The 22,018-nt window shown below is 40.2% G+C and overlaps 1 protein-coding gene across 1 annotated transcript in view; it reads left to right on the top strand.

Moving 5' to 3' along the window:
* Positions 1-186: 186 nt before the first annotated feature.
* Positions 187-22,018, top strand: part of GRB10 (growth factor receptor bound protein 10) — a 163,387-nt gene continuing 141,555 nt past the window's right edge. The window contains exon 1 of the mRNA XM_075062612.1: positions 187-274. Coding sequence (XP_074918713.1) covers positions 224-274 — 51 coding nt within the window. The 5' untranslated portion in view covers positions 187-223. The remainder of the gene's footprint in view (positions 275-22,018) is intronic.

The following is a 22,018-nucleotide window of genomic DNA, read 5'->3' as shown; positions in this document are numbered from 1 at the left end:
TCCCAGGCTATAAAATCCTACCTCAGAATCTTTACCTGCAGACTTCTCTTCCAAGTTGGTGCATGTACTTGCCACTTCTTATTACTCTTCTCTGCTCCATCCGTCTCAAACAAGTTTTTCAATAATAAGTTGTCAGGCCTTCAGTGTGGTTTCTGACTGTTTGTTTGTTCTCTGCAGGTGTGTGAAGCAGTAGATGTAATTTGAAGAAAAATTGGAAGAACAAATGGCTTTAGCTGGCTGCCCAGACTCCTTTTTACACCATCCTTACCGGATAGTAAGTGTTTAACTGTGTGCTTTGTTTTAATTTATTTTGAAACATTGCAATGTACTTTTGGTGGTGCGGATGTAAAACTGAAGATTTAGTAGCTGCCTAGTAGTATTCTGAATTTGACTGATGGTTGGTAGCAGTGACTTCAACATTATCTATGGACCAACCATTCACTAATACATATATACCGCAAGCAAAGATAAGGGCTATTTTCAGCTAATTGAATAGGCAATATTGATGGCTAAGGACCCTTTTGACCCTCAGATCTACTTATTCATTCTGCTAGGTCACACTTCTTTCTGGCAGAGTGACAGGCAACAGCACCCATGGAATGTGGAAATTTCTGTTTCAGCAAAAATATTTTTTTCCGCAGACCAGAGTCTGCTGAATATTAAATAGAAACAGGAAGTGTCGTGATTACCACAAATGAGATCACTGGTCCATTTAATCCAGTATCTAATGGTGGCCCAGGCTAGATGCTTCAGCAGAAGGTGTAAAACCCTGTAACAAAGAACTAAACAAAACTTTTTTGTTTGTTTGCTCCTATACCTATAAAGTTAGTAGCCATTTTATGATTCATTTTTACTGTAGCTAGTGTAATGTAACTGCAGATTAGTTCTCTAGAACCATGACTGTGTTTGTTCAATGCTTAGCACAACATTACCTGACTACAGAGCCTAAAAGTCCAGGGACATAAATATGAAATAAAAGTAGTCATAGAGTGTCTAATCCTCTGTCAACTGTCATATATTTTTTCATCAGTGACTTTCACAGTTCAGTGACACAGCATTTTTCACCAAATGGTGCGTTGGATTAACCTTTTTCTTGTCTTTATCATTAAATCAGACTATCCTCCTCATGATGCAAAGTCCAGCAGTGCCGAAGGCCATGGCTCTCCCAAGCTCCCCCAATGCAAAATACAAACAGCTCTTAAGATAGCTCCTCTGTTCAGAGAGATCTGCTTCATTTTGGTCTCATCAACTCAGTTAAACCAATTTGAATTCCTTCTCTTTGCAAGTTTTAGTTTTTCCTGCTTTGTGATGAAACTTAGCTAGTGGCATATATAACTGACCCTTCATGGGCCAGCCGTGCTAAAACGAGGAGTTTATACTGCTTGAGCAAAAGGAGAAACTTCTTTAGGAGTCTGCTACAGCGGCAAGCTATCTCATGTGAACTAGCCAAAAAATGGAGGCGAATACACATGCTAGCATGGGTTACACATTTGCTGCTTAGGAATCTTCCTCCTAAAATTGGTTTAATGAGTTAATTTACATTTTCTATTTCAGTGGAGAGAGAAGGTTCACTCATTCCAGGAGGCTTGGGTCTTCATTCCATTGGCTCAGCTGTCTATTGGTCCATTTTGGGTACTGTATTTAGACAGACCTCTGCCTGAGTTTTGAAAGTAACTGCAGTATTTCCAGTACCATGCATTCAAAAAGGCCTCCAAAAAAATCGTCAAATTTGTTCAAGGGGTGGGTGAAGGTTTTTTCTTCATATTTTGGTTTGAGCTGTTAGAATGCACTTTTAAGTTTTTCTTGACAACTGTTAGGACTAGAAACAAAAATGAAAGCTGAGATTCTCTTGTCACTTGACTCCAGGACTGGAGTTCTAAGAAAAATGGCAGATATTGTGAGTCTCTCGTGATAAAATCCCTGGAGTTAGCAATACTGGCATTTTGTAATCCACCTCTTCTGCAGCCTGCTATACACTTACACGTGCCACGTCCTTCCCTCTCTTCCCACAAAACCTGTAGATACTCTACTTTTGTTCTAGGAAATTAGCTGACTAAAAAACTTCATAACAATTGCATGAGGGCATGCAGGAATAGTAAACACTGCTGTGGGTTGGATCCTCTGCATCTACTGGCGAACTGGTCTCCAGAGAAGGGAGTGAGAGAGTGCACTGTTTAATTTTACACAGTATTTCCTGGCACAAATATTTACTGTTTGCTAGCATTCTTGAAATAAGTACTTGAACCTATTACAAAGACTGGCTTTGGAAAACCTCTCTCAGCTAAAGTGTGTGCTGTGAGGAATTAAATAAGCTTTAGGAGGAAAAAACCTATTTTCCCCCCCCCATAAGCTTGATCAGATTAAATTTGACTTGCAAAATTGGCTGCTGAGCCAGCATTGTCTTGGTTAAAGGCCAGAAGAAGGGTATAAATTCTAAGTTATGGTGTGAAGTGCTGTTGTTGTGGTCTTCTTTGTTTATACATCTGCTGTGGACTTTTAAAACAAAACGTAAGTCAGAACTAAAATTTTCAAAGACTCATAACTTTTCATTTGATATTGTTGGTACTTCAAGGTTTAGATTGAGTAGATCATTCAAACTCAAATCACAGGTTATATTATACCTTATTTCAAAAGGCTAAAAATGGAGCAGAGGAAAGCCTCCTAGACTACATTCACTCAATGGGGAATTCCAACCAGAAATCTGTTCACCTTTCAAGCAAACAGGAAATGCACCACATATTGCTTCAGATAAATCCTAGATCACCATTCCCAGCTCAGTGCTCTGCTTCATCCTTTGATGGAAGGAATAAATGAATTGATCCAACCGCTACCACTGCTGCCACAAGTTCTATACAAAATCTGACAGGACAGAGCACTGGTTATCCTGATCTTCCCCTTCTGACATAGACATTTTTGGTTTCCAAACCTCTTACGTATGTCATCCTGGTTATATCAATCCTCCCAATGTTTTCCAAGCTCCTGACCCAGTGAAATGGCAAGATCAAGTACCCTGATCCACTTCAGCTCCACCTCAGGGCTTAGAATTTGGATGGGTATCGTCCTTCGAATGTTCATGCTTCACAGAAGTGTGACACATCCTTATTCATAGTAGAAAGGACTCTACTAGAAGATATTACCTGCCTTTTTTGGGCACATCAAAGAGGAATTCCCCTAGAAACTGTAGATATTCCTCTCATATTGGACTACATCCTCTCTTTTGAAGACATCAGGCTTGTCCATCAGCTCCTTCTGAGTCCTGGATGGCAATCCATGCATACCATCCACCTTCCCAGGGCTGCTTGGTCTTCGCACATCCACTGACCAGTAGATTCTGGAATCTTGCACCCTCCTCCTACTTAAGTACTGCTTGAAAATCACTTGACAGTGGAATGCAATAGGGACCATCATTCAAAGAAGAGGAGGAAGTTTCTTACCTGTAACTGGAAGTTCTTTGAGATATATGGTCCCTTTCTGTATTCCACTACCCACCCTCCTTTTCCTCTCCTCCTTCAGAGTTTATCTGATTCATTGTGGTGAAGGAAATGGAGAGGCAGTTGGTCTGCCCTGCTGTTTATCCTCTTGGATGGAGGCCTGAGGTGAGCCAGGGCTCAGGCACAGATCAACAAATGCTACTTTCAAATTCTCCAGCTCTGGAGACATGGTGCACATGCATAATCAACAGTGGAATACAGATAAGGACCACACATCTCGAAGAACTTCTAGTTACAGGTAGTAATCTCCTCTTACCTACAGCGTGACGTATCCTCTTACCTTTAAGCTAACTCCTCACCCACCTCTTTCTTCCTTTACCTGTTCAGATTGGCAACCAGAAGCAGTAATTGAACCAGTTCTTTATTTTTTTTAATGTAGGCTTTAGGTCTCTCACCAACTTCCATGCTAGTTTTAGAATGTTTGCTGTTTTAGATGCCGTTTTTAAGATCCTGCTTACATGAGGCTTTTTCTTTACTGTATCGGGAATTTCCATGTAAGTCTGAGTGCATTCCTCAGGAAATTATCTCTAGCCTTGTGGGGAAAAAAAATCAGTACTGCCTTTCAGTGATTTTCAGTGGTCCTTTCCAAATTCTCTGACTCTTCAGTAAAAATCCAGCGGTGAGAATTGGCAACGTTTGTCTTCAGTTCCTGGAAATTCAGAACATAGTTCCAGAATTTCTCAGAAAAAGGGATGACTTTGTTTCCGTTCTTTTGCAATCTGGTTACAGCAGCATTTATGCACGGGGACTTGAACTCTTAGAAAAGATTTAATTTCTTAACTGTTGATTGCATACATAGTTCAAGTTCCAGTGACCTGCCCAATGTCTATTTCTGTATGCCCTAGTTCAAACAAACTTATTTAGGGAAGTCCTATGGCTTGCGTTTTATATAGGAGGTTAGACTGTATGACCACAAGGATGCCTTCTGGCCTCACCTTTTGAATCTTAATCCCTTTTCAATATCTCAGGTTTTTGGAATCTAAAATTCTAAACACAACTACGAGTCTGAGAGTCAAGGTTGCTTATCCCCCACCCACCACTATACTAATGCAAAGGAGGGGGACAAACTTCTTTAAAGTATTTAGTAGTGTTTATTTCCATTTGTCTTATTCGTATTAGAGAGAATACTTGTTTGAGCTATTTTCAATGACTAATTCAACATGACGTGGAACACAAATGCTTGGAAAAATGTTGAGCTGTCTTCCTTACTTTCCCTACATGCTCCTAATTTTTTTTCTTTTGATTTAAATCAATGTTTCCTGACTTCTGATTTAAATCTTGATTAAAATCAGTGACTTAAATTACTTTGATTTAAATCAGTCCACCCTGGTCTATAGTCATTAAACTAATGGGAGAGGGAGGGAGAGAATTCACCACTGGTATGAATGGATTCAGCTCCACTGATGCCTGCCAAGCTGCATTGTCTTAAGCTAGGGGAGAATTTGGCAATAGATCTTTCAGAATGCAGTGTGAAGTATCCACTTTTTCTTGGTTATAAGGGTCTTACCAAAATTGCTTCTATTGGCTTAGGTGTACTTATTTTATTTGTGGATTGACTAGGTTTGGTTTGCGAGGGGTGAGATAGTGTCCCAATGAACTGTTAATTTTAGCAGAAACATCCAATTTGTTTATATTCATAATACAAAATGACCTCTGCCTTATCAGATCCCAGAAGCCTCATCTATCAAACTCCAAGTGTCTCCATGCAACATACTCCCATCTCTACACTGGAAAAACACCAAATAGTGGCACGTGGAAAATGTGGCGAGAGTGAAATCAGATTTGTTATGGAAGTAAACAAGTTTGACTGTTTCTATATTAAATAAAAACACCCTTTGAAAAATTGTTTAAAAGTGCCACCAACTTTCTAGTGTACTGTAACAAAGTGTCAAACCAGGAGACATTGCTCTAGAACTTTGACCTGATTTACTACAAAGTACACAGAGCTGTAGGAGAAGGCAAGTATGTTTTGGCACTCGTGACCTATGTCTGATATCAGCTGAAATTTGTGCTGTTTGTAGGTAGTGTAATTAACTGTTATACAAAGACTATGGAAAACTATTCTCCAAACTCTTCTAAATTTAGATTTGAAAAAACACTGTTGGATTTCCTAATGTTCTGCAGGCTTAATGTATAAGCTACAATCTTGTACAGAACTTGGGATGTAGTTCAGCTTTTCATGCTACAAAAAGATGATGCATGGCAACCAGAGAGCATAAGTACACTTTACCATGCTTGAGCCTCACTGAATGGAAAACAGAGGATTTGAATTGCATCATTCTACTACATACATTATGAAAAAACAATAATGTTTAAATAGCACTCCTGACAGTGCAGAAAAAGTCATCAGCTTTCTCATATGTGGCGTCAATAAGCAGATTTTTCGTCTTTGAGTGATGGTCCCTATGTGTATTCTGCATGTGGATACAGGTGCACCAGGGTCCAGAAGTTTGTCAGAGCAGTGTACACGGGCTTGTACATGTGCCGTAGCTCTCCTAATGCTCCCGACTGAGGTTATAAGAGGCAGTGCAGATCAGCATCTTTCCAGTTCCTTGTTAGGGCGGCATGGCTGGAGTCAGAATCATGTCCTCCTTCACTTTGTTGTATAACCTATATAAAAAAAAATTGTAAATAGTTTTAACTACTAACTCTTAATCTAAGAATATAAAAAGAAATACTCTCTACTATACCTTTTCCCCCCAGTTATGGAACCCCTGTCCCAGCTCTGGGACTATGCCCGGAGTCCCTAGATTCAAGAATTGCATCTCTTGCCCTTGATTCTTCTCCACCAGTGACAAACATCAACACTGACTGTACTGTCTGAGTGAGATGCATATCTCTGTCAAGTGCAGCATCTGTCTCTCGATTTTCTTTTTACCCAGAGAGGCCTGGGAGCTTTGCCTGCAGAAGCAGCTGAGGGAGAAGGCTATGAGGCTCTTCTCCGATCTGGGTTAGGGAGACTCCCCTGTATGTTGGCCTAGCAGTGCCCCCAAGCATGTGCCTTGGAGTAGAGCCGTCAACATCTAAGCCCAAGGATTCTTCTTTCAGGGCTTCCCATTAGAGTAGAGGACACACAAGCTCTCTCATGAGCACAGGGACAGATCCCTGTTGAGGATCTGCGCGTTTCCTCCTCATGCCAGTCCAGGTTGGATCAGACATCATGAACAGAATCTAAGGAACCAGCTTCGATGAAGACTCCCCGATCCGAGGGCAAGATATATAAAAAGAAAGATCCACTAGTTCCGTTGGTCACCTGGATTCTGAAGTATAAGGATAGATCCTCACTGGTTCAGTCCCAGAGTGGTAGTCTGGATCCATCTTCAGTACAATATCATCCATCTAAAGACCATCTAGCTGTGCTGATGTACTGGATCCATTAGACTTAACTGAGGAAACCCCTTAGACACCAGGGCAGACCAAGACTTTTTATATAACACCAGAGAATATGTTCCTCCCATATCCAGTCTCCACTTACTTCTGGCTTCGCTCTCCTAAAATATGTCCTTACTCCAGAGGAGGAGCCCACATCACTATCCCAGGAGCTGTCTAACCTCCAGCCATCCAGCAGGAGTACAAATGGCACTGCCAGTATCAACAGGGCAGTTTTTGGACTCTGATGAATCAGAGGAGATGGCTTCACCAGTATCTCCACTGAGACAATTGAATCTTGATAGACAGTCAAGAAGTTATGCTTGCCATTCCACTGGGTATGACCTGCACTCATTCTCCAGGGATTGCAGGTAATAATTCCTTTTGTGTTCCTGCAACCAATCAATCCCTCTTTACAGCGTTATTGGAATCCATGGGATCCTTACGGCAGATGCCTGGGCCCTTTCACTAGTTGTACTGTTTCTCTTGCCACTCAGTTCCATCGCTGTACAAGAAGAATCTGCAGGTATTGAAGAGCCACCCATCGGAACCACCATCGTTCCTGGACGAAAACAGTCATTCCTTTTTCCCCTTCTCCACTGGATGACCATTGCCAGTACTAGGAGCTGTTACAAAGAGTAACCAGTGACCTACAGATCCCATTAGAGGAGGTCCAGGGCCCTCAGCACTGACTCCTGGACATCTTGCAACTGCATGGACCGAGTAGGGCGGCTTTTAACAATCAATGATGCCATACTAGAACTTGCTAGAGCAGTGTGACACATCATCCTGAGCCCCAAGACCAAAAAGGACCAAGAGATGGTATTTCATTCCTGCAAAAGGGTCTGAATTCTTCTCCCATCCTGCCCCCAACTCATTAGTGGTACAGGTGGTGGTTGAAAGAGCTTGGCTTCCTTACCAAAGGGCCATCCCAGCACATAAAGGTTCTAAGATACTATACCTCCTGGGGAGGAAGTGCTTCTCCTTCACAGTCCTGCAATTTTGTCACTCATTACCAAGCATTGTTAGCAAGATAAGGAAGTTAATACCTATTGCAGGCTTGTGGAGGTCATAGACAAGCCTCCCACAGAAGACAGGGCCCAGTTTCAGTCTCTCAAATGAGGGGCAGCTAGTGACAGAGGTTGCTCTCCAAGCCAGACAGTGGATGCGGCAGCCATGGCTCCCAAAAGTGTTGCCCCTGGTCTAGGCATGAGGAGGAATTCCTGGCTGCAATTGGCAGCGTTTCCTAGGGAGCCTCAAAACACTATCCAGGACCTTCCTTTTGGCAAGTCAACTCTCTCTAGTGAGAAAATGGACAAGTCTCTGCACTCATTGAAAGACTTGATCAGCTGTGTGTTCCCTGGGGATTTATACTCTGGCCCTCAGGAGGAAACACCAGAAGCATCTCTATAGACAGAGGCCACCCCCTCCTCAGACACTTTATTACCAGCACATGGATTAGCCACTGCACAAACATCAGAAGATTCAAAGACTGCTTCTAGGCTCCTGCTACTGCCACAGCCTCTGTTTACTTTCAGCCATCACTCTTGACATATTGGTTGAGACTCATGTACCACCACTGATCCCAACTACTTTGGCCCGGTTACCTTTAGGGACCATTTTGCACTCTTTGCCCACAGCTGAAACAAGATCACTATGGACAGTTAGGTTCTGGAGATTATCCACAGAATTTCTCTCCTTTTCACCTCCTTAAACCCTGTTCCTAGTCCCCCTTCAGAGATCAGCTAGATGTGGAATCCCTCTTAAGTCAAAGGCCAATAGAGTATGTCACACTTCATTGTCATGAGAGAAGATTTTACTTCCTGCATTTCCTAATTCTCCAAAAAGACAGGACGGAGACCTGGTGCTTACTCTGAGCAGTGTGATTGTCCAGGTATCTGGACCCCATGAGAGGCCAGACTACATGTAAATTTACTGGAACTGAGGGCTGTCTGCCTTGTATGCAAGGCCTTCCTTTCACTTATATGCTCATTCCATATTTATATAATGTCGGACAGTGTCACCACTGTGGTTTATATAAACAGATAGGGAGGAGCAAGATCTTATCCCCTCCATCAGGAAGCCATCAAGCTTTGGAACTGGTGCATCAGGAACAGCATCATGATACAAGCCACATACCTTCCCAGTAATCATAATTCCTTGGCAGACAAATTAAGCGGAATCGTCTCAATAGACCATGAGTGGGAGACTCATGACAGCATCCTGAGAGAGATTTATGCGATGGGGTACACCACTATTGGACTGTTTGGGTCCCAAATGAACAGAAAGCTCTTTCTGTATTACTCCAGGGAAGCCATGGCTTGCGACTCCCAAGATGTTTGCTGATGTCTTGGACTAACCGCTTCAGATGCGCCTTTCCTCCTATTCTCCTGCTTCCACAGGCTGTAGGGAAGATATGTCGTGACAGAGCCAACATCCATTCTTCTAGCTCCTCCCTGGCCCAGACAGTTCTGGCTCACAGAACACTGTCTGCCCACTAATCAGGATTAGCCAGTTCTCCTAACTCAAGATATGGTGGGAGGGGGACGAGACCAAGTACCCCATTCCAGGCTCACACTATCTCATGGTCTGGTTTTTGGATGGGGACGTCGGAAATAGAAGGTTTGGCCCCCATTCTAACCACAGGAGAAAAGAGTCTACTAGAACCTGTTACCAACCCAAATAGACACTTTTCAGCCTGGTCAGAACTGCACCAACATTCTCCAGATACTGTAAGCCTTCTGGTAGTTCTAGACTATATCTCCTAACCCTAAAGACCTCAGATCTCTCTAGTAGTTTGCTATGGGTTCACCTACCAGCAATTAGTGCCTTCCTCCCTCTGGTGGAAGATGCTTCATCTTTCTCACCCAGCTACAGTACAATTCATGGAAGGCCTGATCTGGACCTTCCCTGCAATGCTTAAATTTTTATTTTAAAATCACTTAAAATTTAAATGACGTGCTTTTTCTGTTTTAGAGGTGACTAAAGAATTACCCTTTTTCTCCAAGGGTCTGATCTGAATATCATATTGCAGTAAACAGTTTTGTTTCAAAGAAGTTTGAAGAGATGTGACTTCACATGAAGCTCACTAAATCATTAGTTGTGTGTGAAGTAATTTGGCTATTTAAGGAATATCCAGTTCAGATTTTACTACATTTAAAAATTTGTCAGCAGTTCTAATTAAGAATTGGTATTCCTAACAGACTTATAAAACGTATGTATGTTTCATCTAGACTGACGTTTGGTTGGCAGTATATTAAGAACGCTTACTCAAAGTGAAGGGTTGACAGACAACTACTTTTAAGTGTGAAGCTTTGTCTATATCCCTGTTTCTCAACCTTTCAGGTGCAACCCACAATATGTCCTTAAGCTTCCCATTAGCCATCATATTATACATTCCTTTGCAGCAACAAAACAGACTGAAAGATTTGGGTCACGAAGCAGGAAGAATCCATAGTTGCAGATCTCATGAGAAATTGCAGGTGACGAAATCTATGTGGCTCTTTTGATGGATGGTTAATGCTGAACAGGAGACTGGAAAGGCTTGTTTAGTCTTGTTTACTAATTTTATAGGAAAGGTGTCTGAGATGTAGCCTGTTAGATTTGAGTTAACATACACTTTCAGACCTACCAAGATTACTGCTTTTTCCAGCAGACTGTTGACATTTGATCCTTTTAGTGGGTCTACAGGGAAACATGAACAATCTGTTACTTCTTGTGGTGCCAGGCTCCAGGTTAAGTACAGTCAGATTCCATATGAAATCAGGATGATTTGTGAGTTGAGAAATGGTCCTGGCACAAACATTTGTCATCGTGTTTCCTTGCTTTTCATGCTTGCAAGACACAATTCTAAGCAAATATTTTTGGGTTTTGTTTTGTTTTTGTCTCAGATTTCCTGTTTCATCCCATTAAGTTTGAAAACTATGAGAATTTCCTGGGCTGATTTTAGAACTTATTCAGGATTTTCCTAGGGTTGGAGCAAACTCTCCTCACAGGAATAAAGGGAATGAATTTTTCTTTAATTCTGATGCTCTCGTGCACCACGTAAGATAACAGTCCCTATTCTAAGAACACCAGTGTTGATGGAGACTGCTTGATTCCTGGCCAGTGGTCAGTTACACGAAACTTCAGATGAGACTGTTATGCCATACTTGTTAATTACCTGATCAACAAACTAACTAAATCCTATGTATTTTCATCTGCTTATCTTCTAAGTAGAGTCTTCTCCAGATCAGTAAATTTCTAACAAGCTGATTAGTGAATAGTTACAGTGGAGGACTACTCATATTGGCAGTCCTCCACTGTAGCTGTGCCATCTTAATGGAGAAGAGAAGTTGGACTTATTTAAGTACAGTTTCACAGTTCAAACCTGTTTAGAGTATGAGACAAGCATATGCAACTCTTATCTAATAGTGAGTCTTCCGTTTCGACAGCTCTGTTGGAAATATTATAGTACAAATGAGTATTGCTAACTGAATCATCCTGTATACCAAAAAACCCCTAAACAAACCCACCATGCTTCTGACACCTTGACAAATGTGCCTGCTGCTAGAGCAAGCCTTTTACGAAGGAAGAGCTGCTTCCCATATTTTTGGAGATGTGCTCTCTTGAAGAGAGAGGGTGTAGTAAAGAAGCCATGTTTAATATTGAAATAATACTGCTGTTCATGACTGGTCTAAAATGGGATTATTACATCCATTTAGAAAGGAACAAGGGAATGATGTGGGATTGTTTTAATCAGTTATTGATAGGAAATACCATTTCTCAGAGGCCATGCCCATACTTAGCGTTAGTATAAGCTTATCTAGAAACCGATTACTTATGCCTTTTGGCCAAAGGAAGGAAGCTAAACATTTCGTAGGTTCTGTTTTTATCTTCTCTTTATTGGATGAAATTAAATGTTTTAAATTCTAAGTGAACTTGCTTGTTAAACGCAGACAATCCTGCAGACTAAAGTCTTCCAGTTACAGATAACAGGAAACTGTAAGTGCAAGCTTCCAGACTTTACTGCTAATGAAACATCTTGTGGTAGGCACCATTTGTTTCCCTGTTCGTATAGTATAGCCATAATAAGGAAGCTGGGTGTTACTGCAGTACTGACCTTGAGGTACTAAATCAAAAGATAAAAGGATAGCCTAATCACTGTGGGCACCTACAGCTTGACTTCTGTGCAGAGTGTCACAATAAGAACACCTGTTGTGATCTCAATGCTTGCGCTGGAAGAATTTAGATGAACTCATCCCTTCCACACGGGATACTGAACAGCCATAGCTAAAAGAGCCTTCCTCTATTTACCATCCATAGAGTGATCACTTTCCCATTCCTTGCACGTTTGTTTGCAACTCTGAACTTTGGTTTTTCCCCAACCCCTCCCCCACAACTCTCTCCCCTCCAGAAATTCCCACTTCAATGCTAACTCTGCCCTCTTGCATGTATGCATTTAAGAAGTTGCCTGTTTGATTTTCAGAAAGAAGCTGCATGGGGAATAATACAAAGGGTTAGTTTTTCAAACTCTAGCCAGGGGTGGTCTGTTGCTGAGTACTTTCTTTCCTAGATCCTGATGATATCCTATTTTAATAAAACATTGTGGCTTTTTCTGCCTTCCATTTCAGCCTTCTATCTTGGGTTAACATAATGCAAAGGCTATGGTAACACAATTTTGGCTTTATGTACGGTTCAGACCAAAATGTGAACTCTTAAAATTGCCTTGCTTTAGAAGGAAAAAACAAATGGTAAACTGAAAGCAGTGTGAGTTATTAGTACTTTACGTATTGCATGTTAAACAATGACATGGGACTGAGTGCTGCTGTCTCTAGCCCTTGATGTTGGCTCCAATTTTTGTTTTTTTAAACATAATTTTGGCAAGTAGGGGGAATCTGGCAATCCTTCGTGCTTGAGGCCCCCGCTCTAATAAAGCGCTTTAGTTATTAGCACAAGTAAACGGTTGTCCATTTATGCTTCATTAATGCATATTAGTCATATAGTAAATACTGTCATTTTGGCAAGTACCCCAGAACACTAGACACTTCTGCACAGTTTTGGGGGATTCAAACACAAAGTGGTGCTGGCACCTTTTTTAGAAAAATGTATTTAAAGCTATTAATATATTAAGTAGACAGACTCCAGTGGATTTTCCTAAAACTGATACTTAAGGCAAGGAGGTGGGAGGAAAGGAGAAATTATGATGAATGCCCTAGTATCACCGCCTAACCTTCTCATGCAAGGCTTCCAGTCAGCTTTTTTTTATAAACTTGAAAATACAGGCTGGCTATCCTGAATTAATCAACTTCAGATTTAGACAGTGCAAATAAGGAGACTGGTTTTAAAATAAAAATAAACTGTTATGCTCTAAACTAGTACCTTTTGTGGTAGTTGACTGTTAAAATTCAGCTACTTGTAGAAAGGAGTGTAGTTTACAGGAATATATTTTAACCCAAAGTAAGGCCTGATCCAAAGTCTATTGAAGTCAATGGAAAGACACTCTCTCTCCTTGTGTTCAGTAGACTTCAGATCAGGCCCATTATGAACAATTGGAACACAATGGCAAACTTAAATGTTTTGGAAATACTGTGAGCTGGTGATCTAGTGTTTTAGTAATTTTATCAAATGAGAGTGTGTGGATTTGACTCATCATGACTAAGTCTGAAGGAAATCATATGAAACAATGGAATGGACTGAAATAAAGAAAACATGTTTAGTAAGTGAGCTGTAAATCTTGTCAAAGATTGTAAAGTAGCAAGATAGAAAAGATTCATGCTCCTCTTGAAGTACTGAAAAATCAGACATTTGTTTATTTGGACTCAAGATTGAATGTACTGCTGAATGCAATTTTTCTTCTAAAATGAAAGAATAGAAAGTTGTTGAATTATTCCTTGATGTGAAAGATTTCCAATGCCATTGTCATCTGAACATAATAATGGAAGTACCATGTTCCAGGTCTCTTGGTAGCTCTTTAAGGTAAGCGTGATTCCCAAGCAGTTTGTTTTTGACACTCAAAATGAGATAAAGATCAATTGGTGATCATGCCATGAAAACTAAAAGGCAGAGATAGCAACTTTGTAATCAATTTTCTTTTATGCTCCCATGACCACTGTAAACTTTTTTGCACAAAATGAGCAATTTTAAAGAAAGAATTGAATTATTACCTTTTGGATACTCCTCCCAATATGTTGAGCCTCAGAGGTCTGCTAATAGGGGCTGCAATTGAAGAAACAGAGGGGGAAAACTGGAGGTATTAAAAGAATCAGTATTGACATCTGATGCTAGAGATAGTCTAAATAGAATGTACAACCTTCCTTAGTGTAAACAAATTCCCCTGTTGGCTAAAAGAATGTTCTAAAATTAGAATTTGACAGTGTAAAACATTGCACACTAACTGGGTTCCTTCTACATAAACTGAATGGGCCATCTGCTGTTTCAAATTCATTTAGTGAGTTAAATTGGATGAAAGTTCTTACACTCTGACCTCAAGATTTCTTTAAAATCTAGGTTTGATAGAAAAACTTCTTAGATAAGGATGTAGTAGTTCTATACGTAAACAGAATTTGATTACTTCATATTGCAAAATGTTCTTGAAGCAAAATGTTAAATCTGTTCGTCGTATTTCTTCTACTAAAGTCAGGAATTGCTGAATCAGTTATGAAGAGGGACGTGGAAGGAGTCTTGTACAATATGGTGTCTAGCCCAGTTATGGGTAGCACACTTCAGCATGATGGCAGCTCTGTGTATATGCAAATATTATATGCATACTTTTAATATATACATGAAGAGAAGTGGCTCGGGGGGGGGAGTACATCTTTATCAGACAGCTATGCCGTGCAGCATAACTAAGTTTTGGATCTCTCACTTTTTTTCCCCCCAACAAGCAAATACTGGCAATCTATATTAGTCTGTATCAAACATTGCTATTCCCTTATCCCCACCCCTTTTTTTTTTTTTTTTTTTCTTTTTTTTGTAATGTGCTGGTCAATATATACTTACCATAGGAATTGTTTTACCTGTAATGTCTTTAGAAATTAACATGATAAATGGTTTCTAAGTGAGTACAACTGAAATAATCTGGTTTGATTTTGTGTCAGAAAAAAGTAACCAACAGTATTAGCACTTTTTTTTGGTCCATAGCCAAAAGTAGTAAATGCCTAAAAGGCATCTCCTGCCATCTGTTTTCCTTAGATTCTTGTATATCCCCATATAAAACTATTACCTGCTGGCAGTAGGTCGTGTATCTGTGGGAGGATTTACTAGCAGCTCAGGAGCTTAATAGCCACTGTCTTTTTGGGACCCATCGTAGTGTTTCCTTGTTGGAGAGGAATGGGTCAGAAGCGTGGAATCTGAATATCCATCTCATGTATGAACTCCCAGGTAAATAACCACACTTGATTTCAGCAAAGATAAAAAAACATAGATTTTCGGTACAGTAACATCCAATGGATGGGTTGCCTCTTTCTTTTCTGAACTTTGTCCACCGTTCAGCTAATCTTTTTGACCTCCATGCTTTGTTTTGTAATCTCAACGGAGCTGTTTTCAGTAGTCTTACTCCACAAAGCTATATCTTTATCAGAAAGCTTAACTCAAAGTCAAAGAAAGGAAGTATAATAAACATTGACTTCCCTACAAGTAGGCATGGTGCAAATTCATTAGATAAAAATTTATGGTGTAGTGGCAGCAGAAACTTTCCTGCAACGTGATAGCTAACACAACCAAATCAATTAAATGTGCTATAAAAGAAATAGAAGTTTCTTAATGTATGTCATTGGTATTTCTTGAAAAGCTTGGCAATCTTCTGACAGGGCTTTGCACGCCAGTTGAAGTCTGAGTCATTGGCCGAAGACACCCCCTCCCTTGTGTGTGGTGTTTTTTTTGTTTTTTTTTTTTTTGTTTAATATAGCACTACATTTTGTAATCTTTTGGCATGCAAGACTCTTTGCCCATATGTCCTCTCCAAAAACATACTAGTAACTATGGTAGTCCTTTGAGCTGTTGAAATCCTAACATAGCCTAGTATTTAGAGGGCTTATACAATATTAAAAGACCTATTGTCATTGTGATGGGTTGGATCACAAATCCCCTTGGGGCTGCCAACTGATGTGCCAAGACTACTTCTGCCCCTGCGTTCCCTGCCAGCTTAGGACTCCCCCTCCTCACCCCCTTCCCCCAAGAAGTTGCTTGTAGGTAACAAGACAGCAACATAAGCATGTAATAATCTGTGCCCTGAATTTCCTGATCCGTGTCCGGTTTCTTCCAAGACCAGAAGCAAACAGTAAAAATACGCAGAGAGAATGAATTTGAGAAAAACCTTGTAAAACATATTTGCTGAGGGGATGCCTGACTTTATCATAGTAAATAATCCTATAGTTATAGTCTCTTCTGCCATTCCGTTAAAGGAAATGGAGACATTACAGTACATGGTGGCTTTCATTCATCTTAACAATGTTTATATTGTTTGGACGATCTGAAATCTCCAGTAAAAACTGTAGGATTCTGCATAAGCAGTTCTTCTCTTACAAGATGAACACTTTCTTTCCTGCAGACCACTGTAAAATCTTAAGGTTTTTTTCTCTAGTTGCTAGTGTGGCATAGCATACTCTTAAATTATTGTCCTCGAACAAGGATCAGCAACCTTTCAGAAGTGGTGTGCTGTGTCTTAATTTATTCACTCTAATTTAATGTTTTGCATGCCAGTAATACATTTTAATGTTTTTAGAAGGTCTCCTTCTATAAGTCTATAATATATATAACTAAGCTATTGTTGTATGTAAAGTAAATAAGGTTTTTAAAATGTTTAAGAAGCTTCATTTAAAATTAAATTAAAATGCAGAATCCCCCAGACCGGTGGCCAGGACCCAGGCAGTATGAGTGCCACTGAAAATCATCTTGGGTGCCATAGGTTGCCTACCTCTGTCCTAGAACTTGATGTATCAGTAACTTCAGTTCAACATACTGTATCTGTACAGAATGGCTCTAATTTGAAATGGAAAATGAGGTAGATGGGAGAGCAAACGTGGCTTTGAACCCTCTAATGCCAAATGGGGTTGAAAGCTAAATAAGATGAAGAAAATGCCTGATGAAAACTTTTAAAACCTTGTAGTTCTAAATTTCTAGCTTATATATAAAACAGTGTTGCACCATAAGAACTCAAGTTTTTAATGTCTGCTCATGAAATAACTCAATGCAGTTGGTTTTAGAAGGGGTTAATTAAAAAATATACCTGTATATGTATGTTGCTTTCTTTGCTCACAACTTCCACCTTTTTCTTTGCATAATTTGCCTCAATTATTCAGTTTAGAAGCTTGGAACCAAGCCATTTGTCAAGTGCATGAGTACAATGCTCTGTTTGAGAGATGGTACAATGGTTTATATCCAAGTGCTATTTATAGGAAGGATTAACTGGCATAGTTTAGTGTAGGTAAGTGTTGGTGTGTTTTTTAATGAGTTATGCAATTACTTTTTCTGGGGCTTGGGGTCAGCAAATTTGAGATCTTAAACTTCTGACTATTCCCCTTCCCCACAAAGATTTCTTTATCAGAAGATAAAAAATGTTCATGTGTATTAGGAGCTTTGACTTCGAACAGTCATTAGTGAACTGCAAACAAGGTGCCTGAATTATAAGCATCCCTGAGGTAAAGAATTGGCCTTAGGACAGATTGCTCTGCTGGTAGTTAACAGGCTCCATATCTCCATTGAAAGATGAGTTGTCGAGATAACTAGGAACAAATGTTTGATCAAGGAACGCAACCACTCCTGGACCAAATTTATCACTTACCCAACTCCCAGGAACACTTGGCAGAGGGGGTAGACACAAGGATGGATGCTTATTCTGAATTGCTGCAATTGAGGAAATCAGTCTATAGATAACTTCCTGGGTAGGAGATATCCAGGCTTATGTTTTGCCTGTCATCTAAAAGTTGAAGTGGGGAGGGGCAACAGAAAAGCCTTGGATATGAAGTTCCTTAACAGACCTCTGAGATTCATAAAGGTCAAGATGGAGACTGGGGGATCTCCTGCTGCGGGGATATGAGAATTCTTTGTTGTCAGCTGACCTGAAATTATTGTAGTTGCACCCTATGAACTTGATAGCTTTCACCAAACATCCTTGTTTATCAACCCTTTGAACTCTTGATTTCAAGCACGAATCCAGGCAGGAAGAGAGAGACTACTGTTCTGTTCATTTATGAGAAATATGGTATTAAATTCTAGATACCAGAAAACCTATTCCCAACCAGAATAATGTTCATATGGGAATTGATGGTTCCCACAATAAATACAGCAACTTTTCCTCAGGAGAGTCATATTAAGTTAAAGCCAACAACATGAAGGGCCTTTGTCCACAAAGTCATCTTGTCAAGCACTGAGCCTGCAAAGAAGGCTAATCTTGTACATCATTACAACCTGGCTAGACTCCGTAAAAGGAAGTTGTAGAGCTTCTCTTTTTATGCTTTCTGCAAGAACACTTTAAAAGTCTGTACACCAAATCCAAGATTCTTAGTACCTGCCCCTCTGTTCAGTGTCTTACTCACTGTCAGAACTATTGGCAGTGATGCTGAATGGAGGGATGATTGAGTAACTCGTTCTGCATCACAATTGCTCCAAGGTTCCTAACCCAACGAGCCTGTGTAAAAGATTCAGTCTCTTAAATCTGCTCTCAGCTTATTGTGCCAGCTTTTTTAAAAAGCACAAGTTAGAACTTTTGAAGAAATTTCCCCAGTGTACATAGGCCTTGGAGTGTGGCAGGCTGATTTTGTTGCTGATTTGCATCCCATGTGTCAGGGTAGAAGAGACTCGTTTCATACTTGCAACCCTTGAACTCTCAGAAGGGAATCCAACTGGATTGAATCCTTAAAGTCTGACACTACCTAACAAGCCAGGACTGTTTGAAAAAACTTGCTGTATCTGTTGTATATCAAAGCTTTCCAAGCAAAGTCCCAGCACTTCCCTATACTGCATTTAATGAGAAATGTGAAGAACAGCAATGTAATAAAACTCATACATGTTCTGTCACTACACAGGCATCATCCAATGCAGTATTGACATGGGGAGGGTATCTACTGTTAATACTTCAGTGATTCTCTGTATATTGTTTTGAGCTAACCTGAAAATAATTGTATGCTATTAAACTTCAAATTTTGTTCAGTCCATATTAATGGACAACTGCGAATAATATCCCACAGTTTGACTGATCTTTTTAACAGAATACTATGGAAACCCACCGTGGCTTACCTGATATGTTTCTTGTAATAGCAAAGCTCAGATCTCCCATTCTGTTGACCTGTTGCTGTCAAGCTTTTCTGTCTGGGAGAAATGGGTCTCTTCAGTAACTTTTTTTTCCAGAGCCAATTGTAGTAGCTTGGAATTAGCAATAGTTTATAGCTTTGGAAGTTACCTCACTGACAGGCTCTTGGAGTTGGCACCTATCTCTGTGTCTGACTTGCAACTAAGTAGAGTCTGAGGGCAGGTCTCCAATGGGTAGTGATCGATCTATCGGGGATCAATTTATCGTGTCTAGTGTAGACACGATAAATCAATCCCTGATCACTCTGCTGTCGACTCCAGAACTCCACCACTGTTGAGAGACGGAAGCGGAGCTGACGAGGGAGCAGTGGTAGTCGACCCCGCGCTGTGAAGACGCAAAGTAATTCGATCTAAGACACTTTGACTTCAGCTACGCTATTCTCATTGCTGAAGTTGCGTATCTTAGATCGATTTCCCTCCCCCCCCACCCGCAGCATAGACTAGGGCTGAAAAAGCATTCCTAAGATCTGTTGGTCCTCTTCAAACAAGAAACAACACTTCCATTTAAGCACATACTTTCCTACTTACTGAAAAACATGTACCAAAGCCCATAGAGTTTCATAATGGTACTTTCGTCCAGTCAACTGCCTTTTGTGAGAAATTGAATGGACCTTAGCTTACAGAGCTAAAGCTGATGCAACAGAAAATAAATAGCACTTCCTTTCTATAAATGCCTCGTACCTGGAATCAGTTCTAGCAAACAGTGATCTTCATGGAGCATCTTGCATACTGAGTTTTTTTTTATTATTATTTTTATTTTTTTTTATTTTTTTTTATTTTACTTTTATTTTGCAAAATTTTATTTTGCCTTTAAACCGTCTCAGTCCAGGCAGGCTCTATGGTTTTTAGACTCATTAAGTATAGCATGAGGCTTTTAAAACTTCTGACTCTGTCAGTTATACCCTTCACAGAATTATTCAAAGATGTTAACCTTGAGGTGTCACATCTCTTCTACCATAGCATGCTGTAACCTCAGCCACCAAGCACAAAGTGTAGATTTGATTTGGCTTGTTGGTGTTTTGTGGTTTTCTTGTTTTTGTAGACTTGTAAGGCATCTTGATTCTTTGACAGCTGGGTTTTTGTGGATCAGATTATCTGAAAGGAGTTCCATTTGGAGTAATCCTACTCAGTTTTAGGGATGTTACAATGCTGGATGCCCTTAATGCAAAAATACCACAAAGCTGAATCTATAATGATACTGTACGTGTGCTTCCAAAGCACAAGGGGATAATTTTTCAGCTGGTACAGTATATTCACTTCTGAGTTAGTTGAGGGAAAACTGTATTTCAATTTACAGCATACTGCTCTTACTAAATTCTAGATTATTTAAGAGTCTGCATACTTTAGAAACTTTCTAATCCACGTCTAACTGACAGTTTTTTTCCAGAAACTGATTTGGAAGACAACTTTTTGTAAATGAGAGACATTTACTGTTCCCGATAGTACCTTCTGGGATAAAAGAATGCTCTCATTGCAGCATTCAAAGTTCAGCATAGTACCAGAGTGAAAACAAATCACTTCACTTAACTTTCTTAATGTTCCATAAAGCAAATCTGATTTTTCCTCTTGCCACTGGTGAAAATGGGTCTTTTCAATTCAACCGTATAGAGTATAAATCTGATACCATATTGCTACTTTCAGTTTCTATAGGATGCTCTTACCATGGAATGCTTCGTGAGTGGGGGGATAGGAATGATAACACTATTCAAAGTATTCGGATATATAGGATCCAGGTGCCACCTTTGCAGATGAGGATTTAGGATGAAAGCTTGTCCAACACCCCCCAAAAAGCAGCTCTCTTGCTGAACTGAATTTTTCTGTCAAGGGGTTTCCATCTTTTGAGCTTCACTTGAATGCTATTTTAACTGAACAATCCAGTGTTGGTTTTTTTGGCCCAGGCCTCTAGGGTTCTGACCAGCAATTATTATAGTATGTACTGTAAAGACAGACCACTTCAGTTTCCTGGGATTTGATCTTATTTTATTACAGTGTCTGTCTTTTGGCAGTTTTAAAAAGGGGTTTAAAAGTTCTTGGGTGTCAAAACTCTGAACAAGAATGTAAAAATTCTGCACTGAACCTTTCTTATTTGACAGAAGATGCTCACCCTTGCGGTTGGTTCTCAGTCAGATGACAAAACAGTTTAAAGGCAGGAAAACTAATTACAGGCTATCGAGTTGCAAGGTTAGTCTTGCAGTGCATTTTTAAGCTAGTGGGGGAGCTCCTTACAATTAAGCTAAAATCCACCCTGGGATCATCTGCTGGGTATGCAAAGCCTTTATTTGTTTTTTCGTGGCATTCCATCTTTCATAAAATGCAAAGAGCTGGGCCATGGAGAAATGAGGCTGATGGATGCCCAAAACAGAATCTGAGGAGGAGAGTGAAGTAATATGAACTGTAAAGAAAGAAACCTGAAACCTCTGGATGAAAATCTGTATATTTGGATGTTTTTGTGAACCTGAGCTTTGGCAGACCGCTTCCTTCCCCACAGCCCTATCTCTGAGTAGCAGTTTTACCTTCTCTTGGGAAGCCCTGTTGCCTGTTAACTCAAATAGTTTTTCATGGCCTGGGGCATCTGCTATTGGGTAAGCCCAGAATATGTTGTGCTAAACAAAAGCAGCAAAGGATCCTGTGGCACCTTATAGACTAACAGACATTTTGGAGCATGAGCTTTCGTGGGTGAATACCCACTTCGTCGGATGCATGTAAGTGAAATTTCCAGGGGCAGGTATATATGTGCAAGCAAGCTATAGATAACGAGATTAGTTCAATCAGGGAGGATGAGGCCCTGTTCCAGCAGTTGAGGTGTGAAATCCAAGGGAGGAGAAACTGCTTTTGTAGTTGGCAAGCCATTTACAGTCTTTGTTTAATCC

The sequence above is a fragment of the Chelonoidis abingdonii genome, chromosome 2 (assembly GCF_003597395.2).
Source record: "Chelonoidis abingdonii isolate Lonesome George chromosome 2, CheloAbing_2.0, whole genome shotgun sequence".
Taxonomy (NCBI): domain Eukaryota; kingdom Metazoa; phylum Chordata; order Testudines; family Testudinidae; genus Chelonoidis; species Chelonoidis abingdonii.
This window is presented reverse-complemented; position numbering and strand designations above follow the sequence as displayed.